This window comes from Anas platyrhynchos, chromosome 2 (genome assembly GCF_047663525.1).
Source record: "Anas platyrhynchos isolate ZD024472 breed Pekin duck chromosome 2, IASCAAS_PekinDuck_T2T, whole genome shotgun sequence".
Taxonomy (NCBI): domain Eukaryota; kingdom Metazoa; phylum Chordata; class Aves; order Anseriformes; family Anatidae; genus Anas; species Anas platyrhynchos.
This window is the reverse complement of record NC_092588.1, coordinates 127,247,523-127,269,212: the sequence shown is the minus strand read 5'-3', so window position 1 is coordinate 127,269,212 and position 21,690 is coordinate 127,247,523. Positions and strand designations below refer to the sequence as shown.

At 38.3% G+C, this 21,690-nt stretch overlaps 1 protein-coding gene across 1 annotated transcript in view; it reads right to left on the bottom strand.

Annotated features, from left to right (window-relative positions):
- Positions 1 to 20,156, bottom strand: part of MACC1 (MET transcriptional regulator MACC1) — a 33,691-nt gene extending 13,535 nt beyond the window's left edge. The window contains exons 1-2 of the mRNA XM_005020511.6: positions 19,873 to 20,156; positions 2,043 to 2,157 (exon numbers count right to left, since the gene is read on the bottom strand). Of these exons, the coding sequence (XP_005020568.3) occupies positions 2,043 to 2,157; positions 19,873 to 19,875 (118 nt within the window). The 5' untranslated portion in view covers positions 19,876 to 20,156. The remainder of the gene's footprint in view (positions 1 to 2,042; positions 2,158 to 19,872) is intronic.
- Between the last annotated feature and the right edge of the window lie 1,534 nt (positions 20,157 to 21,690).

The window sequence follows — 21,690 nt, the reverse complement described above, 5'->3', positions numbered from 1 at the left end:
CAACTGAATTACTGTTGAAGGATGTAAAGCATCATCTGCAAGGTGCTGCTCATTACCAACTCCTAGAACTATTAATTGGCATCAAGTATACTAAGGTACCATAAGCTTTAAACCCTTACATTTCAGTAATCTTTGGCCTGTTACAAAATTTCATGTATTTCTTTCCTTCTTTTTTTTTTTCTTTTTTTTTTTTTTTTTCTCTATGCAAAGATTAAACGACTACTGTTTCATTTTTTGAACACTGTAGACACTACAGATAAATGTGTTATTCAGGATTCCCTTTCATGGTAGTGCACATGCATTTAATTGATAACAGCACTATTACAATTCATTTCAGTCTTAATGGAATTTGTTACACTATCTTTCCTTTTAAAAATTCATTAGTATAATTTATGAACTGCACAATTTGAAATTGAGAGAAATGTTTTTGTGGCTATTAGTTTTTGACATTGCACTAAAATAAACAAATAAGGATACAAGTAATATTTAAATATGGCTTCTAATAAAAATACTCATCATTAACAACATCTATTTGTTGTGAATATAAGATGTCTCAAGTCTATATTAATAACAGTTCCCAGAAGCTGGTTTATAGGTTAAGACTCATACCTCCTGCAACAAACAGTGTTTGAAACCTTTTATGCTAAAGTTTTCTGTGACTAACAGTTTGCCATTATTATTCTATAGCATCCCTTCTTCCTACATCCTTACAAAGAATTTTAAAGTGAGTGGGGAAAGACAGCACTGCTATTCATTCAGCATACTTACATCTTTCACTATTACACTACCCAAAATAGCTTCCACCTTCTCCAAAGTTATTAATTACTGCTCAAATGTAGGAATGACAGTGCACTCAACCAAAAAAAAATAAAAAAATGCTGAAGCATTTGTACTTCTCATTTCCAATTTTTCATGAACTGTGACAAAAAAGCCCAAACAGTGATTATTTTTTCTACAGTTCCAGAAAAATCCTGAGTGAGAAGAACCAAAATGGAATTTATCTGGAAAGCTGTTGGTGGGATGAGTGAGCCTGGGGATAGCTCTTGACCTGGGCTTGGCCAGGAAAACCAGACTGCTCAATGGCCAGCTGAAAAGGCTTTTAATTTCTGCCCAATGTCCAAAAGCTTTCCGTGCATTGTGTTGCTATTACAGTAGAATCCTTTATTAGAAAATAAATTAAATAATCCCCAAAATAACATTCTATAAATACATATGTATTAAAAAATAAAAATAAAATAAAAACACTCCAGCCTTCCCCTTTCTAAAGGGTATGTTTCCACAGAAAGTCTGAGCTGAGAACTCTGACAGAGCCCAAATCATTAGGTCAGATTCTTTTCTCATGCCAAGGTAACAGTACAGGTTACTGAGGTGCTATATGTTAGCAAGGAAGTAATTTCTACTCCCCAGATTGCACAGCAAGTGCCAGACTCACTCTTACATTTGCTACTGAACAAAAGCTAAGAGAAGTTCTATCTTGTGAAGGGGAACGTTCTCTTAAATTTTTGTCTAACAATGAGATTCAATGAGATTAAAGTCACCTTTGTTTTAACTCAGATTAACTCAGCTGACATTCAATACAATTTTCTACAGGCTAAAAGTCAAGTTTTTAACCAGTACTAACTCCAAAGTTATCTTGCCAGATTTCTGGTATTTTAAAGAAACCTTAAATGAAAGGAGCTTGGATAACAAACATACCCTAAATAAACCCTAAATAACAAACATATAAATAGAATTTATCCATGAAAGGTTAATGGTTCCAGCAATTACTCCCAACCTGCCTGACCTACATTTATTATAACAGGGGACTTGTCTTATGCTGTCAAGTTTCTCCTAGGCGGCTTTTTGACAACTGCACTCTGATTCCAGGGACATCCATGATGGCCTGGGTAGTGCAAAATAAAAATAATACAAGCAAAAAAAAAACCCCTCTGTTTTGCAGGGGTTTACAGAATAGCGGTAACTCTTTACACTATCAGGAACTTTGCAGAAGTACAGACTTTAGGTGGAAAGCCTTAGTAAAGAAAATAACAGAAGATACATACTGTAGGTGGCTGAAGGCGTCCGGTCATCCACATCAATCAAAGTCCCTTCTGACCTGCTCCGAGGAATCTCTGAGTTATGGAGGGAAGCTGCTCCACTACTGGAAGTGTTTTCCTCCTAGGAAACAGTTAAATGTATAAAACATTAGCAAATATGTAACTTGAAAAAGGAGAAACTGATGAATAGTTGAGCTTTGCTCCTGTGATGGGATAAATGAAAAAAAAAAAAATCCTAAGTGAAGTTATGGTGTAAGACTGAATTTATGAAGTCTGCCCAAGAGCATCATAATCCCAAGTGAGTCTTACTACTTACAGCAAAAATACCAGATGCAACAGCCATAGTACAATGCAGTATCCCAGACCCTGGCGAAGTCCAGTATGTCACACAACTAAATGTCTTGCAGTTGGAACTAAGACAGTTATACAATATCTTCCATTCTGAATGTCTTGAATAAAAACTTAATATATCAATAAAATCACAGAATATTAGGGTTTGGAAAGGACCTTGAAAGATCATCTAGTCCAATCCCCCTGACAGAGCAGGAACACCTAAATTAGGTCACGCAGATCATGGGGTCAAATAAACATCCAAAGTTTCTAGCCAACCTTATCTGAAAAAGGGAATTAGAAGGGGAAGATCTAGGTCCATTCCTTCCTCTGTCAATTGATATAAAATATTTCTGACCTCTTCTTCTTTATTATTCTTCCTATGCTCTTCCCTGAGTGAACATCAGTTCAGATTTTCCTGTTAGTCTGTACACATTAGACTTAAAACACACTACCAAGGGGTGTATTCCAGCACAGCAACAACTTAATAGAGGATGCTCAGGTCTCTCCTCTTCTCTTCTGGTTACAAGAAGTTCTGTTTGATTTTGACATCATTTGCATATAGCCACATGAGAGCTGTAAACCAGGTGCTGTGGTTAAAACAAAAAAAAGAGTCAAGAGCAAACCCCTCACAAAGGCAGGGCATTAGGGACATTCCTCTAAGGTGACAGGGAAATGAACATTTACAGGTACTACTGCTTATTGCTGTTTTCAGCTGCCCAGGAAGATGAATTGCAGGCCTTTGAAGGAGTGTTGGGTATCCTATGTGCCAAAGTTACTGCATCCCAACAGCAGAAGCTGGAGGAAATACAGTCTTCTAGACCTCTTTGTACAGGAGAGCTCATTAAATCTGTGTTATAAGCCAAGATCACTTAATGACTTTCCCAGAAAGCTCTGACTATCCTTATACGTAGTATGGTAGTACGGGATGATTGCCAATAAACACATGAAGACATGGATTTAAAGCTTTTTTTTTTTATTATTAAAAATAAAAATAAAAATGGGGGGAAGTCACAAAGTCACAATCTGTGGTGTATTCACAAGATAGAAAAGCTAGCTTTGTTCAGGAGTCTGAAGTATTGCTAACTGCCACTTCTTCAGCAGCAACTGCAGCCTAATTTAATTTTAATAATCAAGATCTGAGTAAACAAAAAAAAAAAAAAAATGTATTAGGCTTGATTTTTCTGTGGCAGCAAGAAAAAAGAATTTTCAGTTACAATTTTAGTAGGTGACTTATGGGAAAAAGGAAGCATGCATTATATCAAAGCATTACTGAATGAGAAACTGGAAGCTAGCTGACTGTCTCCATTGCATACAGGGTGATAGTTGAAGACATGATTTTTTTCTGCACTACAGATGTAAATTGGTACTTTTTATTCTTACCACAAGGGCTACATTCAGCAAATGGCAATCTGTTCAGATGTGGATTTGTACTCAGGCATGATGCAAGGCTGACATCAGGCTAAGGCTGAAAGTTACCCAGCAGTTTTGCTGTTGTAGGGTAGTAAGGACTTTCAGGTTCCCCTGTTGCCAGAAACCTCAGCCTCTGGCCTTAGAAGATCTGATTTCAGATGGTAGTGAAAGCTAGCATCCAAGACTAATAGTTTGCAGCTTCTGTTATTAATGCTGTACCAACGCCAAACTGGAACCGAAGATGCCTCCTTCATCCCAACCTACACTGTCATCCCAACATCTGACATCCCACACCTCTATAAAAATGTCACTGCTCCTTCCATCTGTGGTAAATAGCAGTATCTTTGATGATGTATATTCATTATTACAGAGAAATTGTTTTGCATTGCAGCTGCAACTCAAAGTTTGAAGAACTGAACATATATTAACATGCAAGATTTTCAGACTTCTACATCACGGAATAGGGTTATTTAATCACCAGTGTAAGGTAACCATAGTCTAAACTCCCAGTTAAGTGTATGAAAAGAAAGTCTACTTCTTACAGTATGAGTGTACGTGTTGCCAGCACTAATCCCTGACTGATTATTTATTGATCAACTGACATATTAATCTAAGAAAAATTCTTTAAATAGTTAATAAAAAGCACAAGTATTTCAGTAACTCTGAGACGTGGGAGGCAGTAAGTAAAGATGAGGAAAGAGCACACAACAGTGCAAGTAGCTGCAGAAAAGCTAAAATAGGAAACCCTAAGGGAAGGGGGAGGGAGAGAAAATGAAAAAGAAAAACAAATCTCTCACACAGTGGGAGTATATTGACAGAGACATGACAACAAAATTGCATATAGAAGTTTTATACAAGCTATGAATTTCAGCAAAAAGAATAAGCTATTTCCTAAAAGTTCCTTCTGGGAACTCCTTAAAACCTTTAGCACTAGCCTGGCACAAGGACAGAAGAGGGGGATACTGAAAAGGAAAACCACATTCAAAAATAACCACCACCACCCTCCTCCCCCTCAAGAAAGCATTCCTTGGTATTTGAGCATGATGAGGGAGACCCTTTGGTTTAGGCACATCTTCAGACCAGCCAGGAAGAGGAGGAGGGAAGGGGGACAACATAGATGTTTCTGTGCAAAAAGATGACCACGTTTTGTCAGAATGCCAAGGGATGTTGGAAATGCTGAGGACAAGCTGTACCCATGCTGTGGGGTACGGGGCAATGTGCCTCCTGAACACAGTTACACAATCTGACTGCAGGCTGGATCCTGTCTACTCCATGTTCCAGCCTTAGTGCTGGAAATGCTTAAATCCCCAATGCCTTTGTACAACACCTATACAATAAGAAAAATCTAATATTCCCCCTTTTTTCCATGGTTAAATTCTATGACAAATATATCACCCTATCTGAAACTTTTGATGGGGCAGCCCTGTTAATTAGGAATTTACCTGGGCAAATACAGAAGAATGATCACCCACAAGAGAGGAGAGATTAATGCATGTGGGATAGAAAGCCATGCTGAGCAAGAGTGAAGGGGAAAGGTATGAAACCCTTTTGCTGTGGAAAATAGGGAATTATGTACAGGAAGAAAGGGAAGCTAAGCTTTTAATTTGCTGTAGCTACTAAATAAGAAAGATGTAACCTGACAAGTACTTAATCGTACAGAGAATTTTTTGACTGATATTATGTAAGCTCACAGCATGAAACAAGCAGGAAACAAAGAAGTGAACAGATTGGAAAGAGATCAGCTATGGAGGTGACCAGTGAGTGAACCTGAGTGACTGCTGAGAGACATGGCATTTTTCTGTATGAGGGCAAGAAATAGCTTGCTAGGTGCAATCTGCTGTTAAAGCTTGGAGTGCATTGCGTGACCCATAGGAGCAGGGAAAGCAGGACCCACAGTACTTCTGGCAAAAAGCTGCAACATGGTCACGGAGGAAGAAAAAAAACATATTAGGGGGAGAAGATAGTTGCAAGTAGAACAGTTAAATTTTCAGAAAAAAAACAGGAGACAGATTTGCTGCAAACTGCATTATTGCAGCATGCAATGCCTCTGGAAATGTCTTCCAGGTCTTTTAAAACTTGAGTGCACTACCCCCCTTCTCGTCCTACTCCCAGAGTCTGTGCGAATGAAAACATGTCCTGCTGTGCTTTAAATAGTGCTAAGGAAGAAAACAAAAAAGCCTAAAAGCAAACACTTCCCCACTGCCTCTGTCCTCAAAACCAAATACATTCCTTTGTGTTTTTAAAGGATCAACATCCCAGAGCAAGACACTAGGGATATGCCTTTCATTCAACCTTAGCCCTGTTTGCCCCTCTTTGAGAGCAGGCTGTATTAACAGCAGAGCTCTGCCTTGGCAGTGTCACCCTGTGGACTTACACACAAACTGATACCCAGCCATGTGATTATTCACAATGATTCATGGCCTTTGTATCCAGAGGATGAAGCTTTGGCATTTGCAGAGACAGGACAAGCAACACAAGCAGGTGATAGAGATGTGCTTCATTCCTCAGGCTCACTCAGCTGTCATGTGGAAAGATGACTTGCTAGGTGTACGGGTTGAGTTATTAAACATACAAGTTTCCTTCCGAAAAGGAAGCAAGGTTTATTCATCAAAAGATTAAATACAGTGTTCCTGACCTGACCAAATACTGAGTATACTGAATTATTTAAATTCCATTAGATGCAGGGAAGCAAAGGATTTATAAAGAGAAAGCAATTACAAAGAAGAGAGATGGTTTCAAAAGGGCCTACACATCATCAAGTCTAAAACTGCCTGTTCTCAGCAAATTAACATGTTCCTAACTAAACATCAGTTACAGTAATGGGACATTTTTATAACAGACCCTTGTTTTTCATGATCTGAAAGAGCTTTATGCAGCTCAGAGATTGGAGACAGGATGTTAGATACGAGTTTACCAATCTCTGGTAACAGAGCTCGACTGTGATACGATAGTGGCCAATGGTAGTACAGAACAGCATGCAAAGCTTTCAGTTGAAGTGATAAAGTCTTTGACTCTGTTAACTTGCTGCATGTGAAACAGTTAAGGATTGCATCCATATCTCTTTTGAACTGAGACAGAAGTGGTTTTTAATGTTCCAGCTAAAGAGCTCTCAGTCCTGTGTTACCTATCCTACTGATACTTAACAGCAACGTCTGTGCTTTAGTGCAATCCCCTTACTTGTCACTTTGTCTATAATGATAGTGAGGTGATTTTAATTGATATATGTACTAATTTATTACAGTTTTAAATAGTTGACTATTTGGTATCTACTTTTTCAAAGTTCTGGAAACGTATCACTTTGTGGGTACTGTAGATCTGCTCACCTTCCTTTCTGAACTCAGGGTTTAAGGTTTCTATAGACCAAAACATCTCTCTACAGAGATGCTTGTAAGTAGTGTAATACCTGTTTGTAATACTCTGACCTACCTTTTAAAGGGTAGGGCTAGTAGTCTTAGCTCAATATAAAAATGTGACCTGAAGTGGGTAATTCTCTCATTAGATTTCCACAACTTCACCAGTGGCTTTTTATAACCTCTGCTTAGCTCTGTGCTACCTACATGTAAGACTCATTGCTTTACAGCCAGTTTGGAGAATACTATGTAAACAGAAATGACTACACTCTCTGCACAAGAGAAGTACCCTTTCTTTCCTCCCACACATCTACACTTCTAAAATTGTTTGTAGTAAGCATAAGGACTATGGTATTTATTTTTGATTATAAATGTCACATTTGGGAACACTGCTTTCCAGAAGCCTCAAAAAACACACATAATCCTTCATGTTGTGTTTTGGGTTCCAGCTGCTGCTTTGAAATATAGTAAGGTTTCTCTTCAACATTAGGGAAAAAAAAAAAAAAATGTTGCCTTCCATCTGCATCACTAAGTAACTTTTTAAAGTACTGAAAATGGAAAGTAAGGATGCCCTTTAAGTTCCAGCTTCGTAAGTTGTAAGGTTTCTTCTTTTTGCTGAACAGAGCAACCAACTTGGCAAGCTTATTACCTTAATTGTTCTTTAAACTCATTTTCTTACTACTTCTTGAGAGCTTTTAAGACCAATAATAATTTTTAAAACCACAATGGATTCTCACTAACCATATACAAACATACATGCTGTGGAAGCCTTGAGTCATACATACATGGGAAGCAAGGAAGTATTGGAGGTACTGTGAAAGCAGTCGTAGATACTTGACAATTTTTGACAAGGTTTGTAAGTACAAGATACCTCCAAAACGCTCATTATATTGAGTATTTTTCCCCTACTTTATTCTCTTTCTAATAAATAAGACCTTTCCTCCTATCCAAGCTGCAAGCAGAAATTACACTGGGTAGTTAACTGATCAACTCACCTGTCAGTGAAGATGAAACCTCAGGTACTTGCACATTAGCTCTGCTTAAGCAGCACTCCTAACTTTCCTTCATAGTGTTTATTATGCTTTCAGTAAGAAAAGGCTCCTGCCTGTGCCCAGTAGTGGCAAAAGACAATTTGCAAAGGGACTGATACAAACTGATATAAACTGTGGTCTTTGAGGGCAGGAAGCAGCTGGGGAAGGGAGGAAAGAGGGGCAGCAATAACATTAACAGTAGTGAATGATTTACAATCTCATGGTTGACTTCAAGAGTAATAAAGAAGATTTCTTAAAAATAAATAAATAAATAAATAAAATAGAGAGAGAGAGAAGCTTTCTCTATCCCAAAGACTGAATTTTGGTAGCGTCTTGCTGTTTAACCCTCTTACAGTTTTACAGAGAAAACAGCACATCCACTAGTCACCCATAAAAAAAGTTAAGGATAACAATTCCCAGAAAATAAAACCTAGGTCAAGTTGTGAACTGGAATTCACTGAGTTACATGTTTCACAGAAGTAATTACTCTTTAACTTAAGGACTGAGCACAGGCAGGGGAAAAAATCCTTTTGACTTTCAACATTTAAATATATCCCATTTGTACCATCAATGTGATAAGGGGAACCCTACAAACATTATGGTTTCTTCATGGCATTAAGTCAAAGCACCAAGGAATCCACCTGCAGAGAAGGGTCACCATCTTACTCACTCACAATGCTTTTTAAGTTAATATTATAATTATAATTAACATTAACAATTGATGTTAAGCACCTGTATCAGCTGGGTAGGTTGCAAAGATTGTATGTGGTTTTCCTACTCCAACCTAAAATTGATACAACAAAGCAATGTGGCTGACACTGTGCCAGGACCCAATCTTGAACTTTCAGCTGTGAAACTTGATTGCCTGCTGTACCTGTCTGGGTACATGTTGATACTTTATTTTGGACAGCAAAAGGTTGTACAGGCAAAACAAGCAATGTGAACCTCAAAATAAATTCAGTTTCGTATCTAGGCATGTATGAAATACCTTTTCTCTGGTGTTCTGGTTTATGGAAATTGAGGTGAGTGCCTGCAGATGGGGCAGGGGAGGAAATCAAGTAATACACTTCTGGTTCTCCCAAGAAATATGAAGGGAGATTGATACATAGAGAATAGAAATGATGGAAGAAGCACAATTTGGAAACAAATGACTAAAACAGCTACCCATATCAAGAAAATGACTGTATTAAACATGGTAGAAGAACATAAATCCATTTGGCAAGGACCCTTCTGGCTGTCATTAGAGGCTAGCTTAAAAAGTTAATAACCATAAACATAATCATTCTTCAGCACAACCACAAATTATATTTTGCTTTACTTCTGACCACATAATAGAGACAAGAATATGTGACAGAACAAATAATATTCTTGACAGATTGTGATTATATATATATTAAGGAAAAAAAAAAAAAAAAAAGCCTGTTTTTCACATATTGATCTTTGACTGAAGAACTCGATAGTCCTTGGCACTATAGAAACATACTGAAGCAAGCATTTAAGATGGAGTCTTAATCACTGTGATACTTTCCAAGGTATACTGCAGAAAGCTCACATTTTCTTTGTTGCTTTTTATGGCAATTATAGTTTCCAAAGCTTGGCTAGAACTTTCTCTGTCAGTAAGATGTCATTTCATTTAAAACATCTGTGCCTGTGTTGCTAGTAACTGGCTGAGCTGTCCATTATGTTACACCTGCCAATATTTTGAAGTTACTTTTGACATTGTTTGCTGAAATGTCAATTTTGAAGGGAAGAAGGGAGGGGAATTCATAAAAACATACTCTGTTCTCTAAAAAGCCAAACCCAGTACCTCCTGTTATATTGCAGACTCTTGCTTTACATAAAAATTATACATGCACTTCACAAGAATTAAAAAAAAAAAAAAAAAAAGGAAAAAGAAAGAAATAAAAACTTCTTAAGTAATCTTAGTTTTTAAATGTAAAGCAATTTATGTTTAAATGGGTATTTTCTCTACTAATAAAGGACATTTGAATCTAAATTGTACCCTTAACTACTTCTTATCAACAGTACTGTTAAAAACGTCATACTTCTACTGAAATAATATGATTAATATGCAATAATAGAACCAGATAGACTCTGAAGTGGTAATGATCCAGGAAAAAAAAAAAAAAAGGCCGAGGAAGATAAATTGCCACATAATACACATAATATCAGATCCCATTTAATAATCTATCTCTGATCACAGCAGACTACATATTTCAGGTGAAGAATTAAGTGCTACATAAGAAAACAGAGGAAGGGCTGCTTCTAACATTGCTAGTAGTTTTATAATCTGGAATAGAAGCAATTCTATTATATGTAAAAATCACTCTACAGTATCTACATGGATATACAGGTCTACATGGATGTTACTCTAAGGAAACAGTTGAATTGAAGGAGATTTGAGACAACAAGCTCCCAATAAATTCCATGCTCTTACTTGTAAAAATTTAGTTCTTAAATCTTGTTGCTTTACAAGATCATTGGCTGAATTCTCTGCTCCTCTGTATTGAGAAGAGAGAATCTATACTTTTCTTACTGCTTGTTAGAATAGCATATCCAATCTCATCTATGTTTATGCAGTGGTAACAAAGTCATACTTCAAAGAGAAAAAGTGAGAACAAACATTGTGTGAGATTGTTGTTCCAGTTCTCCTCTTCCTCCAGTCCCTATGTTCTATATCCACCTTCATTCTCTCCACTGCAAGGCAGTGTCTTTCCCAGCAGTTCTACCTTTTGTGATACATACCCTTAGCATGGATACAATACCTCAGTGTACAGGTAGGTTTCCCATCCAGGAAAAAGAACATAAACTATTTTTAGCTGCAGGTAAGGTTACCCACTGAAAACACGTAAAGAACAATGAAGTCCTCAGGAATGGCAGAAACCATTCCTGAGGTTCTCACAGACAGCTGGCTGACCTCTGAAACTATTCAAATAGAAAAAGTCCCCCATTCTTGCCCAGGCATTCCTATGTTGCCTTTGACCTCTTATTGACTCTATTCACCTTCAGAAACAACAACACAGCTCCAGCTGTCTCATTCTAACAGCCCTACCATTCAGGCTGCTACAGGCACCCTACCTCCAATCTCCACTGGTTCTAGCTCTATGGGCTATTACCAAAAAAAAAAGTTGTAGAAAATTGATCTGGGACTACTGGGATATTTACCCAGAGATATTTAAACATCATGCAAAGCTGCATTAGTTTCACAAATATTACTTTAATAGATAATTCTTATATACTGCCAAGTGTTGAGGCTTGTCAGATACTCTTCTTCCAGAAGGGGAGGCCAATTTCTGCCTGCTGGGAGAAATTGCCAATAACATCTCATACATTGGCTACAGCAGATCAGAAGGAATGCTTAGCCCAGGCTTCAGAGGCCCTACAGGCACCAGCACAGGCCATTTAGTGTGGGGTCACTGCCTTCATGGAGCTGAAGTTCCTTTAACTGGCCAGTTTCAGTCTGGTCAGTAACACTAGAGTAACATTTGCTTCACACGGAAAGAAAACAGGTATAAGGTTACAAGTGGAACAAACCTGTGGCCCAGATTTCAGTTTAATAGTTTTCTAGTATTTGACTTTCTTATTTGGGAAGCTAAAGGTATCTGCCATGTGTTAATTCGGAGGATTCAGCCTATGCAGCAACATCTTCCAAATGCCACCCCTAAAGAAATGTGTTTTGTTTTTTTTTTTTTTTTTTAAATCATCTTTAAGCTTACTGTCCTTGCTCCACTTGTAGAAGGAAGACTTCACAGCCTTTCTGTGAAGTTGCTGCCTTTGATGATCAAACATTTCCTTACCCATCTCACCTCATTGTAGAAACTCTGGAGTTTTGCCCCCTTAACCTGCTCCTACTGCTCCAAATAATAAGAGTTCAAAATGTGTTATGTGAAATACTGTAGATTCATATATGTGAAATTACACTTTTTTAAATGAAATCTCATACTTTATACCTTTTCTATAGAAACAAACATACAGAACACATGTACAATGCAGCTGAAATACTTCATATCAAACAATTCACTTCTATCATTATACATGTATCCTTATCATTACTGTCAGGGGTTCCTTGATTAAAGCATACAAGTGTCAAAACATGCAGATATCACTTGAACATTTAATTTATCAACTTCAAACCAAACACACCTTGCTGTGTGATGGCAATTTACTTTGCTGAAGAAGTTTTTTTCCTTGGCTGTTGTTACAGGAGACTCCTGTCACATCTCTTTGCCACAGATGCAAGTAATCCTGATTGTGCAATTTATCACATGAGATTTTCAGTCTCCTTCTTATGGTAATCCTTCTGTGTTTCAAGTCATTGATGATGCAAAGCAGAAATTTGCAGAACATAGGATTCTCCAGCTGAGAGCAGTCTATTACAGAGAGCAAGAAGAGTAGAAGGTATGAAAATAAAACTCCAAGGAGATAGAGACTGCTTCCGCAGCTTCATCTAAACTGTAATTACACAAGTATTTGCAGAGGTGCATTGCCCAAATGTTGCCTAGGCATTAGCTTGGTTTAGGTCAGCTACTAACATCTCAGCCTAGGGTTTTATTTGTATAGTAACTTAGTCTGCAATAAGCAGAAATGTGCAAAATTTTGCTCAAAATCTCAATTAATTGTGGTATAAAAAAAACTTTATATACTGTAGTGTTTTTCTACTAGCTGTTGTGTAGCCATCCACACCCACCAAAAAAAGAAGTATCAGTCAGTAGTTCATCAGTAACAACACAAGAAGACATTTGTTAAGTTAGCTGCAAGTTATGATTTGCAGAACAACAGCAGATTGTGCTCAGCTTCACACCATGACTATATGCCCAAACTGCCTTGACAAACGTAACTGAACAGTTTGTTCTGTTTCAAAGTTGTCTGATTACGTTATTTAGGTGAGATCATTAAATTCACCTCACACTACTGATTTTAGCAAGTTTTTACAAAGCTAGCTCAATGGCTGTCATCATCATTCAGTATGCTGAATCACTAATGTCCACACAAATACTTTTGTCTTAATATTTATTAGAGATTAATGTTTTTTGTTTTTTTTTTTTTAAAAAAAAAAAAAACAGCTTTAAGTGAGCTTTAAGTGTAATCCATACAAAGATTTGCCTGGAGGGAAAGCAAGTGAGCTTTTGCTCCACTTTCTCCTTGTTAGGAGAGGGTCAATTTGCCACCCAAGAAAGGTGTAGGCAGTTCAGCCTCCCAGACTTATCTGTCCCAAGAGGAATGGGGCTTGAGACATAGATTTGAGGGCAACAGGCATAGAAGTTCAAAAGCTGGCAGCTGCCACTTTTATTTCAGAATGTCTAGATTTGATTTATTCAAGGATTTCAAAGCCAAAAGAACAAAACAAGTATCTTTACTTCTCCCTATGCAGAATCAAGGCCACAGACTTTCACCTAGCTATTATTGTGCCAAGCTAAATACATTTTTATTGAATTGAAATTATTAGACACATCCAATCTTGAGACCCTGAGCTGATGTTTACATTATTGTGGGATTCAAACTACGGTTTTGTTCTACTTTTTCATTTATATTTTGGCAGGCCTAACTGCAACAGCATCCCTCTGCTAAGCTTTGTACAAATACATAGCAAGCACATCCTGGTCACAAGGAGCTGATTGTTTAATACACAAGCCAAGAAAGGGCAAGGATAGGGATGGGGGAAATGGAGATAGACCAGTTTACAAATGTAAAACTAAAACACAAATAGATTGATAGCCACATTCCTGTGTCTTCCACTCCTACCGTAAGAACTGCGTAAACAAGCACTAAGCCCCTTAAAAAATCTGTCTCCAAACAACTTGTCCCAGACCACACAGGAAACCAGTGACAGAGCACAGGATGTTTGAGTGCCTTGGGAAAAAAAACTGCCACTATGATCAGGGCTTTAACAGTCACTGCATAAATACCACAAGAGTCCTTCTCTATCCCAAAGCATTCACACCCTGAGAACACAATTAACTTAAGAACAATGCAAGTATTCGTAACACCTCCTGAGAGCTTTTGGCATGGCTAGGTTTGGCCTCACTTTTGAGCTATGAAGAGAAGTCACCTATCAAAACTGCATACAAGTAAATGGTAGTTACATATAACAGTTGGCAGAAAATTACTTATATGTGTAGATAAATACACACACACCATTGTTTTTTTTTTCCTCTCTTCCATGTTTTCATTTATCTGGTAAAACAACTGACCAGTAGCCAGACTTAGAAGTCTGAAATGTTATCACTTTAAAAAACAAAAACAAACAAACAAACAAAACAAAACACACACTTAAAGCTCAGCCTTCAAGCAAATTGCCCTTATGTTTCTTGTATAATACACAACATGAAGGCAAGAAGGCTCTCAAGGAAAAAAAAAAAAAAGTTTTCTGGGGAGCACACCAGTAGTGTACACAGTACCTCCTGACTGTGTGTTTTGTGACTGGTGTACAATCACAACTGTTAAGAACACACTGGGGAATTCCAAGGTGCAAAGGACTCTTACATATTTTCCGGATTAGCAGCACTTCTCTGCTCAGCAGCCACATTAGTAGACACCTGATGGTACAAGCCTAGCAAGTCACTGTGGGAGGGATCCAGCTGGCAGAGCAGTAAGTGCCTTGTTGCCTGCCAGAGCACAGGTAATGCAGGAGCCACTGTATGCACCTTTTGTTCTCCATGGATCAGATAAAGAAATTATGATCATATGTTAGGTTGATTACAATTTACAATTAGATTCATGCAGCCCCCTCAGATGCTTCTGAGCACACCAATAAATAAATAAATAAATAAATAAATAAGCTGTTATCCTACTGGGAAAGCCAAGCTGGCTTCTCCCACAGTCCATATAGCTATATGGAGTTTAACACTGGGGCTTGTTCAATTAGTGTAATCCATGGCCTATGTACCATCTAGCTGAAGGACTGGGCAGCTTCTCCCCTTGCCAGCTTGTAGTTTGTCATAGGCATGGAAAGCCAAGGGATTTGTTTTGGGTTGTGCTTAGCTGTTCCACACTCCCACCCTCAGTTCTCAGCTGCTTCTGCTGGTAATTGTTAGATGTTGCCTTGGAAAGCTAATGCATTTTTACAAATGTATTTGTCACATTGCTCATTTCACTTGATAGTTGTATACAGTTTACGGGAAGCAAATTAAACAGACCAAATTTCAAATGGAAAGCCAACAACAACAAAGAGAGGGAAGCACGCATGCACGCACTGAGCAGAAGAACAAACAGCTATTACTCAGTTTCATGGCACTATAATTTCACACGGAGCAACAGGTGACAATTTATGCTGCAGAAATTAGGACAGTACTATGAATAAACTGAGAGTTCTTGTTTCCTTGCTGTATCGCATCCCCCACCTTTAGAGAGGATCTGTTAAATTAGGGCTAGTGGATCAAAGTGAGGGAATTCAAAAAGATGATCATTGAATTGCAGGCTTTACCCCAGGGCTCAGAGTTGCTATTGCATGAGATCACCTATGAATAAAAACAAATCACCTAAAAGTCTTGCCAGCTGCCTCACCCCTCCCCCTAGTTATTTCAGGCAGTCATTTCCTTTTAATTACGCAGCTTACCGTATGTAGAAATACAGTTTCTTTTCCTTGTAAATACATACCCAAGGTTTGATCCCAATTAGGTTATAGGATTGAAATAAGGTGTAGGATCTTCCAGCAATAGGTCAAAAGCTTTGAGTCTACTGGTGATATTTTTGTTCTTGACAGACCTAAGTTCAGGTGGGAACTCCAACAACTCATCAAGTCATTACTTGAATGCTCTGTGATACAGCCAATAGGCAGGGAGTTTTTTGCTTTGTTGTGATGGCAAGAGGACTGGCACAACAGACAAGCAATTTTGTTGGCAGTTTGGACTAGAAATTAATGTGCAAACTGAATTAATACCATTACTTTTTAACTAGAGGTCAATGCAAATTAAAGTAAGAACCAATATTTTAGAATTAAGTTACATAATTGTGAGCTCCCACTTAAAACAGATAAGTATTATATGCTTCCAGAGAAAGAGAAACATTAGAGAATTCATTCAGAACACGCTTGGGATAAGAGCTAGTGTCAAATCCCCCAAGTTTTTAAATACATTAGGCAAGAGACAAGTTCATCCAGCACTGTGATTAAGGCTAAGCCTGCTCTTGGGGATGCCATCTGTCTGGCTGCTCCAGAAAACAGCAGTCCTACTCCTCCTTTGCATCAACACTGGTACTTATCTGGTCTTAGAGTGAGCTGGCCCAGGCACTGATGAGTCAGTGTTCACCTGTGCTGGTCTATGGGAAGTAATGGCAAGGTGCAAGAAGTGGGACTATGCCATTCAACAGCAGGTAGCCATTAGAGCAACTTAAATGTAAAGCAAGACTTTACCGAAAGTAAAATGGCAGTTCCCCATCTCACAGGTATGTTGTAAAGAGGAATACAAAGATTATTAAATACTTGGATTCACAGAGCTCCTCTGATAACTTAAAGAGGTCTTTTTCCCATTGAGCAAGCTAAAGAAAATGGATGATTCAACTGTTTACATTTAGGGTTCCAATAACTGTCATCCAGAGTCTTTTGTAAGTACATATCACAAGAGCATAAGGTTTAGAAAAGCCTCTTCTAGGCTGCCAGAATATTCACTGGGTTTCCAGTGCAATCCATCCTTCACTCACCCACAAAGTAGGAGGGAGGCAGCACCCAAAGCTACATAACGCAACTTTCAACCACGTTATCAGCTGGCTTCCTCCTGAGCAGACTGTCTCAAACAGTGAAGGTCATTCATGCAGGAAAGGGACTCCTCTCTACACATCCAAATCTAAAAGCCTTTCTTCCCCATCACCAAGAATCCAAAACATCACTTGTTGCAAGCTATAAGACTTTGTTTCAATTTGCTGAAGTTTTTAGTAGTTCAAAACCCTCATTCAACTTTGCTAACACTCCTTCGCAGGTACATCAGTACCTATGCTCACATAGCAGGCACTTTAAATAAAGTTCTTGAGAGTGGGAAGGTAAGGTCCGTGAAAAGTGAAGTAAAAGCATTTGCTCACAATAAATAAGTAAATGAATTTACTTCAGTTACTAATGCTACGACAGAATATAAATAACTACCAGAAATCTAAATAAACTGGATAATGTGAGATTAATCTTGCTGCATATAAGAACATAAGGAAGCATTTTTGGAGGAGCCATTTAAAATTATTCATGTAGATTGAGTTTTGAACTAACTGTAGTTTCTTAGGAAAAGTTTAAGCATGATCCTGGACCGTTTAATAAGGATGTTTTCTTGAAGTCCAGAGATACCAAGAAAGCAGATAAGATACTGGGTTATACTTAGAAACAGATGAAAATATGGGAAAATATTACAAAACCAACATATATATGTTTTATATTAGTACATGGCCTCAACTTTACTCTGGAGTTCAGTTTCTGAGATAACTGTCTACTGATAATACAGAGTAGAAGAAGAAGGGCTGAAAAGAATTCAAGAAAGAGAGTAAGGCATGAGTGGAGAAGGCTTGCACACAAGAAGTAGAAATTATAAAGATGTAAGGTCAAATTAGAGTAAGCTTATTGTGGTAGCAGCAGAGCATGGAAATATCAGGAAAGGGATATTGTTGACATAGCTCCTTTTTGCCTCTCCAACCACATTCCATTTCCCATCATGGGATCTGGGAGGTAACTTAGAAGAGCCTCTCTCTTTTCCTACAGTTCCAGGCAGAGTTATGCTTATTCTATATATATATTTTTGTTTTGTTTTTCATTCAAGTACACCAAATAGAATTTGTGGTGCAGAAGTCTGGCATACCTCAGCTGCCATTGCCAGAGAGCTCAGTTATTCATACAGGAGATCCTTCAGTGACGATCAGATTGGGTTGACTGATCAGTTCTTTGAATTCAGACTTCTGGCTTTTACATTAGCACGACTTATATTCCTCCACTGTATGTGTTTTGGTGTTTCATCCACTTATTTTGCATTCGTTTTTCAAGAGTGAACTTCCCCTGCAGGGACTCATGACAAAGTTTACAACAGCATGAACATGAGTGGTTTCTTAAGAAGTTTGAGTTTATCTTCTGTGGAAAAGAGAAAGCAAAGGCATCTGACTTGAGACATAGTGAATTTCAAAATTTTTCCTTCCACAGGATACCTTCATAGAAACCCTTCAGATACAGTCCACCAAACAGATATTCTTTGGCCACAAGTTGAAAGTCACTATGATCAAGAATTAAAAGGAAGCTGAATAACAGCAAAGAGTCCAACTGAACCCAATTGAACATTCTTGTAAGGGGGTGGGGAGAATGTGCAGAGGCAGGGGGAGATGGGAGGGGGGAGAGAGAGAGGCAGGAAGAGGAACATTTTAAACCAAACATGTTAATACTCAATAAGCCTTCTACTGCAACATATAATTAGCTTGTTAAACACATTCCCAGAGGATATCGTTGCAATAAATAGTTTAGTGGATATGACTATAGATATTCCTTGTTTTTAATGTACCCAAGGTAAACACTATTTTATGGCTTCCAGGAAGACAATACCCAGCTTGCACTTGTGCTGTAAAGCCCCTTGTATATCACCCACCAACACAGACACTGTGCAACTAATTTCAATGTGTAAGTTCTGCATTGGGGTGTTTCACGTTAACCTCTGTCAAATACATGGTTTTAGGCTAGGGACAGTGTTGCCAATGTGGTAATGTGCCTCTCCAAGATCTACCCGGTAATAATGATCCCTTCCCTCCCTTACTTAGGAGGATACCTACTGCCATTTCATAGTGAAGGCAGCCAGAAATTATTCTCAAGTTCTTAAGATTTTGAGCAGTCTCCCTTAAAAAAGAAATCTGTATCAATGCAGAGGTGTTATTAGAGGAGTAGCAACAGCAGGTGGGAAGAGAACAAGAACTGTTTCTCCCTTGTCTTTCATTTAAATGTATTGTTGGGTTTGTTTATTATGGGGGGGAGAGGGGGGAGTATTTTTCTTTTTAAACAGACTAGCCAGTTCTCCTTGTCATTTTTTAGCCATAAATAGAGTTTGTTCAAGGTCTGTCAGCATTTGACTACATTTAGCCTAGAGATATTACCTTTCAATGATCCTTTTAATATAGTACGCATATGTTAAAGGTCAGGAGTATATGTGCTATTTAAACTCTATTTTTCTGATTTCTAATTGCTGCCTTGTTAACAGAGAGGATGGTGATGTGGTGTTCAGTACCCTTTTGCATGTTCCAGATCTCTAACTCACAAAGCTAGGGGCCAGTCCAACTTCTGCATACATTAACAGTAATACTTCAGTTCATATAATGCTTAAAGAAAAACAGAACTGAATGGCAACAGCAAAATAAATTAGTAAATAAAAGCACTACACATGCACACCCACCCACCAGCCGTGTCTTATTTCACAAAAGAAGAAAGACACAGAAGACCAGCTTAAAATCAGTTGATTTAAAGTTGTAAGAGGTTCACCATTTTTTATGCTCCCAGGAAAGGCAATGACCGGCACTTAGCCAGTACGGTGCCCTCCTCCAAACATCCCAGACCATCCTAGGGTACAATATCACACAACACAAAACGTACACAGGTTCTGCACCTTCTCCAGAGGTACCTGACACTAGCTATGTCCAGAAACAAGGCAACAGACTGCAGCATTAGTACCAGGTTAATAATTACTGCAGTCTTTCAGACCCTCCAAAGTATTTTAAACAGAAGCAATAACAAAAAGAAATATTGAAAGAAAAAATGAAAAGCAAACTCACCATTCTGGAAACAACAAGCCTTCTCCTAGATCCAAATTAAGCCGTGGCTCAGGACATCAGCACTGTTGAATGAGCACCTATTTTTTGCTCCAGCTTTGAAAAATTCTAGCGTGCTGAGGGCTTGGTTAGCTGCTGAGAGCACACCTGGCGTGTGCCTGTCTCAGGGGTGCTGAGCAGCGCCTGCTGGAATTTGCAGTCTAGCAGGTACCCGACACCACTTGTGCAAACACATGGCAGCAAGTGAAGGAACTACATTACCCATAATTGCCTTCAGCTAGTTTATGATTACACCTGAAACCTGGAGAGGTGGTGTGGGAGTTTCGCCTTGGGGAGGAGAGATAGGTACACATGGAAAAGAAAAAGGAAATGTGCGTTCCTTATAAGACATTAGAAAATGGTTAAGGTTTTGTACTTTCATGTCACATTACAGGTCTGTGGAACACCCTGGGAGGGGGACATAGGATGGCTTTCTGATAAAATTTGAGGCTAGAAATAATTAGATTTACAGGCAATGAACACAGTGACCAAAATCGCATGAACCTGTAGGACCGGTTTGGGCATCTCTCTGCATGTAAGGTAATCAGACAAATGGGTGTGAGGAAGCAAATGAACAAGGGGTGGCAATGGCCTGAGAAGATATCTACCTTTGAGGTGAGGCAGAGACATTCAAGGGTAAATATTTCCTTTTAGGCTCTGTGACCTTGAAGAAACAGTAAGTTTTCCTAAACATTTGCAGGTGCTGCAATATTCATTTCAGCATTTTGTAGGATTAGAGGGACAAAGATCATAACCACGGAGAGATAAGATAAGTGACCTTTGAAGCAGGGTTGTCACGGGGGAATTGGAGAAGAGATGATTTTCCTATCCTGTTTTTATTTGCTAGCAGTGTTTTTGTGGCATTTAAGATTCACAGCTGAAGCTCTCCTTGATAAGTATATACTTTCTAAGCCTGCCTCCAAAAAGCTGAAGTGTAAGCCAACAGGATAAAAAAAGGTGGAGAAAAGCAAAATCCTTTTTTTTTTTTTTCTTTATTGAGGAGAAGATGTCAGTACTGGAGGGCAATTTCCAACAAACACATTATTATTTGCCAACATGTGTGGTTTTGTTCAGTGAGGAACATTGTAGCAAAGTGGGGTCAAACTCAGCAAATAGTTTCATCTGGGAAAAATGAAGGGGAAAAGTATTATCAGGAAGGGTGCCGACATCATTTCTACTAAAGGGTCAAGCCATTTCAGAACCTACAACATTTCAATTCCTTCAGAGAATGCAGCACTTTCTCCCGCACCCCTTAATCGAGAAAACAGCTTTTCCTACCTGATTTTGGGGGGTTTTAAGGTGGGAACCTCTTCTATTTCATACAACAAACTGAGGTGTTGACTGTGATAGAGGTGAAAAAAAGAGATGCCCCATCTCTAACTGCTCTAATTGACTAGATATGCTGTTGAGAGCGCTCAGTTGTCCTCTTAGAGGCAGGAGGTCAGAGCAGTACTACTGATCAACACAGCAAGGATATTCACTTTGTACTAAAACTATTACATAAAACTTAATTGATTTTTATTTCTGCTGCTTCTGTAAAGATATACAGATCTAGTTTAGAAACTCAAGGTCTGGAAATAGAATATGTAGCTCAGATAAATTTCCATTAGACACAAGAAGGATATGGGAAACATTTCCAGGGATGTTTGGTGTCTTACTTGGAGCTGTTGAGAAAGCAAATATTAAATTTTTGTTATATATATATGTATACACACATTTGTGTGTGTGTAGGAACTGTCTATCATGTATCTCTAATACTGATGAGAATGGCACACCCAAATC